This window comes from Urtica dioica, chromosome 1 (genome assembly GCF_054948205.1).
Source record: "Urtica dioica subsp. dioica isolate 48M chromosome 1, U.dioica_male_clone48M_v1_H2, whole genome shotgun sequence".
NCBI classification, from domain to species: Eukaryota; Viridiplantae; Streptophyta; class Magnoliopsida; order Rosales; family Urticaceae; genus Urtica; species Urtica dioica.
In genome coordinates this window covers 60,619,436-60,627,804 of record NC_142756.1, presented here as the reverse complement: position 1 = coordinate 60,627,804, position 8,369 = coordinate 60,619,436, and the positions used below count along the sequence as shown (strand labels likewise).

Below are 8,369 nucleotides of genomic sequence, written 5' to 3'. Positions count from 1 at the left end.
ATAAATATTATTTATTAACATGTGGATGGCTGATTTTGTTTGCCAAAAATCGGACCTAAGGTGAATGAGAAATTGACAAGGTCGAGCTGGACGAAGTGACGAAGTGACTAAGTCATTCCATCCAGCTCGACTAGGGAGGTCGAGCTGGACGAAGTGACTAAGTCATTCCAGCTCGACTAGGTGAGCTGGACGAAGTAACGAGGTCGACTGGTTCCAGCTCGACTGGGCGAGGTCGTGTAGTTCCAGCTCGACTGGGCGAAGTCGACTAGACGAAGTTCCAGCTCGACTGGGCTAGGTCGGCTGGACGAAGTGACGAAGTCATTCCAGCTCGACAAGGCGAGGCCAACGTACTCGAAGTGACGAAGTCATTCCAGCTCGACTGGACGAGCTCGATTGGACGAGCTCGACCAGGTGAAGTAGTGACGAAGTCATTCCAGCTCGACTGGACGAGCTCGACTAGACGAGCTCGACCAGACGAAGTGGTGACGAAGTCATTCCACGTCGACTGGACGAGCTCGACTAGACGGAGTGACGAACTGTACGTTTGAGAATTAAAGCCAACGGTTTGTGTGCTTTAATTCAATGGTTTTTGAGCTTTAAATGCGCATTATGGCTGTATAATAATGCCATTAAGACTGGGAAAACGTTGGTGTGTTCACTTGGTTTGAATTCATAACGTTGTATTAACTGGGTGCATTAACCTGCGTTAATGCTTTTATGGTTGGACGTTTTGTTTTGAGTTCAAACCTCACTGCCTTGGCCCTATATATAGAGGCCTCAACTCTCATTCAGAGATATCCGAAAATCCATTGATTCCCCACTGTTCCCGAATACTCTCTCTTTCCCAGCAAATTTTTTTTTGTCGTGGTGATATTTTCTCACAGGTTTAAGTTCGCCGAGAGAGTCAAGTCTTTGGTGCTAGGCTTGCCTCTGCTAGTCGTTGTATCCTGGGAGGCTTTCGCTCAAGTATTCCAAGCATCCGTGGGAGGGCGATAAAAGCTTCAAGGAGACCGTCCAACGGGCCTCGGCTTTTTCCGTTTTGTTTTTCCGGTTCAAAGGTTTAACCCGGTTTTTATTTTGTATTTATTTTACGATTATTTTTTCCTTTCCATGCAACTTGTCTTATGTCATTTACGTCAATATTATTTGTAATATTGCTAACAATTTTGAAGCTTTTATCTAGCACCAAAGACTTGACTCTCCCAGGTTGCGTGAAGGAAGGGAAAATAATTGTTTTTCATTATTTTTCCGGTTTTGTTCTGGAGCTTACTGACTTGAGAATTTCTTTTGTAGAAAATATGACTAACGTGAACGAAAACGACTCGATGAATATGAATGTTGGAGGGAACGTCGGTGACAATCCCTCCTTGGTGAACACCCCGCCAAACCTGATCAACATCGGCCTGATTCCCGTGGCTGTGGGACAAGGCTCGATGGCGGCTACGGCCAGGAACGGACCCGCGGGTCTCGTTCAACCGATGGCAGGTTTGGGCCTAGATGGTCCAAACATAGGTGTGGCTCGAGGGCCTCCCACGGTGATGCCGGCCGAGAGGCCTGGGAAGTTTGACGGGCTCAACTTCAAACGGTGGCAAGAAAAGATGGTTTTCTTTTTGACAACCATCGGACTTGCTCGGTTTTTGACCGAAGATCCTCCGGCCACTCCTCGTGAGGGTGAAGCCGACCCACAAGTGCTTCGGGCCTATGTGGGGTGGAACGAATCCGACTACTTATGTCGAAACCACGTGTTAAATTGTCTCGTCGACTCTTTATACAACGGGTATAGCTCAAAAGTCTCGTCTAAAGAGCTTTGGGATTCGTTGGATCGCAAGTACAAAACCGAGGATGCGGGCTCTAAGAAGTACATTGTGGGTCGCTTCCTAGAGTACAAAATGGTGGACACAAAGACCGTGGTGAGTCAAGTGCAAGAGCTTCAACTCATTTTCCATGAGGTTCAAGCCGAGGGAATGACCATTAGCGAGTCGTTCCAAGTTGCCTCCGTAATAGAGAAGTTGCCACCGGGGTGGAAGGAGTTCAAGAACTACCTCAAGCACAAGCGAAAGGAGATGAGTCTTGAGGACTTGGTTGTTCGCCTCCGAATCGAGGAAGACAACCGAGGCTCCGATAGAAGACTAAGAACCGTCTCCGAGCGAGCTAATGTCGTCGAACATGGCGAAAACTCGAAGGGGAAGAAGCACGCCCACCAGCTTGGTGTCAAGGGAGGGACGTTCAAGAAGAAGCACCAACAAAAGATTGTTGGTAAATGCTTCAATTGCAACAAAGTCGGTCACCGAGCTGCCGATTGTAGAAAGCCAAAGAAGAAGAAGGAGACCAATGTCGTGGAGGATGATAATGACCTCCTCGTTGCTGTGGTCTCCGAGGTCAACATGATTGACTCGAACCCGAAGGAGTGGTGGCTGGACACTGGAGCTACCCGCCACATCTGCGCTGACAAGAACTCCTTCTCCACCTTTGAGCTGCTAGGAGATGGAGAAAAGTTGTTCATGGACGAAGTTCCAGCTCGACTGGGCGAGGTCGTGTAGTTCCAGCTTGACTGGGTGAAGTCGACTGGACGAAGTTCCAGCTCGACTGGGCTAGGTTGGCTGGACGAAGTGACGAAGTCATTCCAGCTCGACAAGGCGAGGCCAACGTACTCGAAGTGACGAAGTCATTCCAGCTCGACTGGACGAGCTCGATTGGACGAGCTCGACCAGACGAAGTGGTGACGAAGTCATTCTAGCTCGACTGGACGAGCTCGATCAGACGAAGTGGTGACGAAGTCATTTTAGGTCGACTGGACGAGCTCGACCAGACGGAGTGACGAACTGTATGTTTGAGAATTAAAGCCAACGGTTTGTGTGCTTTAATTCAATGGTTTTTGAGCTTTAAATGCGCATTATGGCTGTATAATAATGCCATTAAGGCTGGGAAAACGTTGGTCTGTTCACTTGGTTTGAATTCATAACGTTGTATTAACTGGGTGCATTAACCTGCGTTAATGCCTTTATGGCTGGACGTTTTGTTTTGAGTTCAAACCTCACTGCCTTGGCCCTATATATAGAGGCCTCAACTCTCATTCAGAGATATCCGAAAATCCATTGATTCCCCACTGTTCTCGAATACTTTCTCTTTCCCATAAAATTTTTTTTGTCGTGGTGATATTTTCTCACAGGTTTAAGTTCGCCGAGAGAGTCAAGTCTTTGGTGCTAGGCTTGCCTCTGCTAGTCGTTGTATCCTAGGAGGCTTTCGCTCAAGTATTCCAAGCATCCGTGGGAGGGCGATAAAAGCTTCAAGGAGACCGTCCAACGGGCCTCGGCTTTTTCCGTTTTGTTTTTCCGGTTCAAAGGTTTAACCGGGTTTTTATTTTGTATTTATTTTACGATTATTTTTTCTTTTCCATGCAACTTGTCTTATGTCATTTACGTCAATATTATTTGTAATATTGCTAACATATATATATTTATATATATATGCTCTCCCACACACGCTCAGTCTTATCAAAAGAAAATAGTTCAGTCTTATCAATAGAAAATATATATATAGTACATGTATGTACATAAATGAAAATATGCATATATATATATATATATATATATATATATATATATATATATATGTTATATACACGTATGTTCACATATAAAATATCTTTCTATGTGTACAAGTTATATACAAATACACTTTGTGCATATATGCACACATGCACCGTCGAAGAAAAAAAATATTATATGTGTATATACTATATACAAAATGCTTTATGCATCACACACTAAATATATATATATATATATATATACATATGAAAATAAATAAATATATATGGACATATATTTAACATATGTATATATACACAAAATTCCATGGGCATACAAATAAATAAATATATGAACATGCGATAAACGAAAGGGTAGGCCTTCGACGACTCAAAGAAATTCCGAGACCGCCATCGGAAATCCACATGCCAAAGAGGAGAATAAAAAAATTTCTTGCACAATAAGTGGCGCAAGAAAGAAACTGAAGAGTTAATGTTATGTCGTCATTTTTGCGAGGTAAAAACGACACCCCAAAAATAAAAAAGGACACGCCAAGTCAATTCATGGGGCCCAAGCCCATGAACAGAGCTCTTGAAGTCAAACCTCGAGTCAAACGCTCGAAAGAAGTTCAAGCTCATCTCATTGACAAAATATTTATGTCAATGTCACTTGAGAAATACGATGAAATTTGGAGATTTAAGATGAATTTTTCGATGAATTCGAATAAGAAATTTGAAGATTTAAGATGAATTTCGATGAATTCGGATGAAATATAATGATTTAAGATCGAAAAATAGGCTGAAAGGATTTCTGAATCTGGGTCCAATTTATGACATTTTTCAGCTCCTGGATCTAATGGTGATATTTCTTCATTTTTGAAGCTAAAAAATGAAATTTCTCTTTTGTTATTGGTATTTGGGTAATTAAATTGAAAAAGCCATTAATTAAATTCTTTCCGGTTTGGGCCTGAAAGCCCAATCCGTTAAAACCCTGAAGAATGATAGACCAAGACAAAACTGAAGTCGAGAGGTCCTCTGAACGAAGCAGAAGAAGAAGAAGAAGATGAGCACTAAGCAAGGTCCACCGAAGCACCAGAACCAGTACGCTTGGAAACCTAACGCCGGTGTAAAAATCAACGAGACGGTAAATTATTGTTCTCTTTATTTTGGTATAATAACACTATTATTAGAAGAGAAAAAGCTTAGTAATTGGTTTGACAGGAAGTGGGAGGTAGGTTAAGGCCATTATCGGAGGTGACCGGAGTTTGTCCCCGTTGTAGAGACCAGATCGAATGGAAACGCCGCTATGGCAAGTACAAGGCTCTCTCTGAGCCTGCCAAATGGTAATTGCTTTATATTTTGGAATCTAATCATTGTGAGCTAGCTTCTAACTTTCTAAACGTTTCAGCCAGAATTGTAAGAAACGCAATGTTCGTCAGGCTTACCATAATCTGTGCACGGGTTAGTTTTAACTTTCAATTGCACTCAGGTTTCATGTTAATCATTGGAGTTTGTTTATTTATGTCTTTTTAATTTGGTGATGTTAAAGGCTGTGCTAAAGAGCAAGGTGTATGTGCCAAGTGTCGTTCTCGTGTGGGTCAGATTGTTGGAAGGTCAGCATCAACTTTGATTCTTCGTTGTTGTTCGATAAATAAAAAAAAATGTTGTGATGGATATGGATTTCTTGTATAATGTTCAGGGATTTGGAAGAAGTAGAAGCCGAGCAGAAGATGCTAGAGGAGGTTGGGTTTGTTTGCCTTCTAATTCTAAGTCACGAGGCTTTGTTATTGGATTGAGGTCTGATATTTTCATACATTTTTTATTTCAGGCCATCAAGAATGCCCGAGAACGGGAAAGAAGGTCTTTACTCCGTGCGGTAAGTTCTGCAATAACTTGAGATTGTTTTTAAGTAACGTTGAAGCCCGGTGATAATTCTGCGTTTTACAGATGAGCAAAGACAAGTCTAACAAGACCTCTGATGCAACTGAGACGACCAAAGCGAACAAGGTTGGCGAGTTATTCCCATCAGCGTCTCTAGAAGAATATGCAGAGCTGAATAGAGACGGTGATGAAGATCTTCACGACAAAGACAAAACCCGAGTTTTGTGATTTTTTCGGTTTTTGTATTGTCATCTTTCACTGGATAATATGTTTACCGTTCTGGGTGAATAGAGATGGTTTGTATACACACCATGTGTAACCAACCATTTTGGAAATATCAAGCAAGTATGATATAGTTGATTTTGAGCTATCACTACCTATCCTGCCTAATTTGTTTTCTGGTCGGTTGATTTACGCAGATTTTAGAGCCTATGTGGAATTCCAATGTTCCATCTCTTTGGTATTTTTGTTTTGTTTGTTATATTCAAGTGTTTTAATGAAATAACATCAAAACAAGCTGGAAGAAAATTGATGAAAAGTATATGACAAGAAGATTACAAAACTTTGCTTCTTTATTTCATGCTGATGAACTAAAACAAAATTATTCTCATCAGATATATACCCCTTGATATGGGAGAAAAAATAACATCCAAGTGAAAAGAGGTAAAAGCTACAAAATCTAGCTTGAAAATCAATGGCATATAGGAGCTTTTAAAAGTAATTTGATGTAATATTTCAAAAGGGAAAACGCCTCCAAATCAGCAATCCCAGTTGAGGAGCAATGATGCCTCATTCTTTTGAGCAGACTCGCTCTGAAAAAGCAAAAGCAAGAGCATGGGAATGAGTAAACCGTAAAAGAGATGAGCATAAGAAGAGGAAATGAGAGAGAGAGAGAGAGAGAGAGAGAGAGAGAGTACTTAGATACTCGTAAGTGAGGATCATGGAGGTTCCCCAAGCGGACATGCTGAAAAATCTAGGGCCGAGGCCTCTGTAGAAACCTTTCCAACCTTGGTCCTTGATCAACTTCTTCACAACTTGCCTCGCATTTTCATGTCCCATCACCTTCAGATAGATAGATGTATAATTGTTAGTGGACTCACATAAATAATTGGCAATGAGTTGGAGATAAAAAAAAAAAAAAAAAAAAAAGTGCCTGTAAGCGTGTCTTGATAGTGTCTAGTGGAGTTGTTATACACGATGCTGTTGCGCCGGCAATGAACCCTCCGCCTGCTTGGACTAACATTATCTTCCCTTGGCTCGGAGCTTCGTCACCGTTGCCTAACACACTGCGCAGTACTCACTTTACGACCCCACTAAATTGTTTGTTTGGTAAATATAAAGACTTGATTTCTGACCTCCAAATGAAACGTTGGCTGGACCCATAGCTGGCCCACCACACAGCACTAGACGGGGAGTAAGTCATGACGGATAGGCCGAATCCCCTATACAACCCCCGCACTCCGCTTTCCTTGAAAAGCTGTCGAGCAACATCCAGTCCCCCGTTGTACTTTGCGTGCCCCGAGAATCCTTGAACCATCAACTTTTGACTAACCACGTCAATGGGAACAAAGACGGCTTGGGAGAAAAGCGATGCGGTCATGCCACCCAAACCGTTGGCTATGGCGGCCTCGACGGGGTCGGAGAGATGGAAGGGCTGGACCATCTTGAAGGCCGCGATTTTGGTGGTCTCGAGAGCGGTGAGGAATATGATGCGGGCGGGGACAGCGCCGGTGATCACGGTGCCGAAGCCTTTGTAGAGCCCGGGAATCCCGTCGGCTTTCAGCAACCCGCGGGCCACCGAGAACGCGCTTCTCTCGCCGGACCCCACTTGCAGCCTCGTTTTCACCACCGACACCGGGTACAGCGCCACCGTCACTCCCGTGAAAAGCCCCGCTCCTACCACGTAAAACTTACTTTTATCAAGCCTGCACTCACAAACGTTTTCGTTGTAAAACCCAACAATCTCAATGTGTCAATTCAAATCAAACGTTTACAAAATAATCAACAATCATACCCTGCGTCAAAACGGGTCCACTTTAACACAAAACCTTAAATTCCTTCTTCGTCAATGAATTTTCTTTGCAAATCTACCCAATAAACAACGAATTCGCAAATTTTCTAAAAACCCCTAAAATTATCTACATTCCCAAAACCCCTACATCTCAAAACCAACAGCGATGTACAAGAAACCTAAAGGGAAAATTAATAACGCGATTGCAGAAAGATTAGCTTGATTCAATAATGGAATAAGAGAAATCAAACGTACTTGTCCCAGTTGATCTCGGTCTGACCGAACGATTGAGCTCGAGCGTTCGACGCAGCCATGGAATCTCGGGAATCAGAATACAGTTTCGGCGAGAAAAGAACTAACAAAGATCGAATCCTAGGTCAGGTTAATAACGCATTGTTGTTCAGAGACCGCAAAAAATTTCCTTAACAGCTCCGAAATCGAGTTCCGCGTTCAAAACCCTAAGATTCGAAACGGCCGAGAATGAAATTGCAATTTGGTCCCTTTGATTGCTTGGAGATGAATCCACTCTGTTGATTATTTATTTCTTTTATTATAATTTAGCAATATTTTGACTTCTCCATTGGGTTTTGACTTTGGAGTTCCCTCGGCGAGTTGAGCCGAGTCGACTCAGCTCTCTTGTGAAACATAAAATTTTAGGGTCTTGTTTGGCGACGAGTTTGGCTAATTATTACTGTTTCTCGAGGTTGGCTAATTATTCGTTATTCCTCATAATCTCATCCCAAATAACGAAACTATTAATTTTGGACAATTTTGTCATTGCGGAATGATAGCACAGAAAACGTATTTTTGTGGTTGTCTCGGGTTCTAGATGACTTCTTTTTACAAAAAATTATTTATTTATCGCAACTCTGGGGAGGTATATTTTTGTTGCATGAAACGAGTATGCATGCCTCTTAAAGAAATATTAGTCAAAAACCAAAAAGATGT

At 42.3% G+C, this 8,369-nt stretch overlaps 2 protein-coding genes across 2 annotated transcripts; one reads left to right on the top strand and one right to left on the bottom strand.

Annotated features, from left to right (window-relative positions):
• Positions 1–4,517: 4,517 nt before the first annotated feature.
• Positions 4,518–5,783, top strand: LOC149408357 (small acidic-like protein). Its single transcript, XM_089617042.1, has 7 exons — positions 4,518–4,673; positions 4,751–4,872; positions 4,938–4,990; positions 5,079–5,142; positions 5,229–5,271; positions 5,358–5,405; positions 5,477–5,783. Exons 1-7 carry the CDS (start codon positions 4,593–4,595, stop codon positions 5,636–5,638), a joined length of 573 nt encoding a protein of 190 aa, XP_089473168.1. The 5' UTR covers positions 4,518–4,592; the 3' UTR covers positions 5,639–5,783.
• A 181-nt stretch (positions 5,784–5,964) lies between these two features.
• LOC149408356 (Mitochondrial substrate carrier family protein) lies at positions 5,965–7,966 on the bottom strand. Its single transcript, XM_089617035.1, has 5 exons — positions 7,677–7,966; positions 6,766–7,335; positions 6,564–6,696; positions 6,328–6,472; positions 5,965–6,222 (listed from the first exon to the last, which is right to left on the bottom strand). The coding sequence occupies exons 1-5, from the start codon at positions 7,733–7,735 to the stop codon at positions 6,200–6,202; spliced, it is 930 nt and encodes a 309-aa protein (XP_089473161.1). The 5' UTR covers positions 7,736–7,966; the 3' UTR covers positions 5,965–6,199.
• Positions 7,967–8,369: the final 403 nt, after the last annotated feature.

What these genes read in the sequence shown, in the direction of transcription:
- LOC149408357 (XM_089617042.1), top strand. Translation starts at nt 4,593, where the DNA reads ATGAGCACTAAGCAAGGTCCACCGAAGCACCAGAACCAGTACGCTTGG. An exon ending in CTCTCTGAGCCTGCCAAATG is followed by an intron (nt 4,873 to 4,937) that starts GTAATTGCTTTA and finishes TAAACGTTTCAG; the next exon opens with CCAGAATTGTAAGAAACGCA. An exon ending in TTACCATAATCTGTGCACGG is followed by an intron (nt 4,991 to 5,078) that starts GTTAGTTTTAAC and finishes GTGATGTTAAAG; the next exon opens with GCTGTGCTAAAGAGCAAGGT.
- LOC149408356 (XM_089617035.1), bottom strand. Translation starts at nt 7,735, where the DNA reads ATGGCTGCGTCGAACGCTCGAGCTCAATCGTTCGGTCAGACCGAGATC. An exon ending in ACCGAGATCAACTGGGACAA is followed by an intron (nt 7,336 to 7,676) that starts GTACGTTTGATT and finishes TTGTGAGTGCAG; the next exon opens with GCTTGATAAAAGTAAGTTTT. An exon ending in CTATCAAGACACGCTTACAG is followed by an intron (nt 6,473 to 6,563) that starts GCACTTTTTTTT and finishes ATCTATCTGAAG; the next exon opens with GTGATGGGACATGAAAATGC.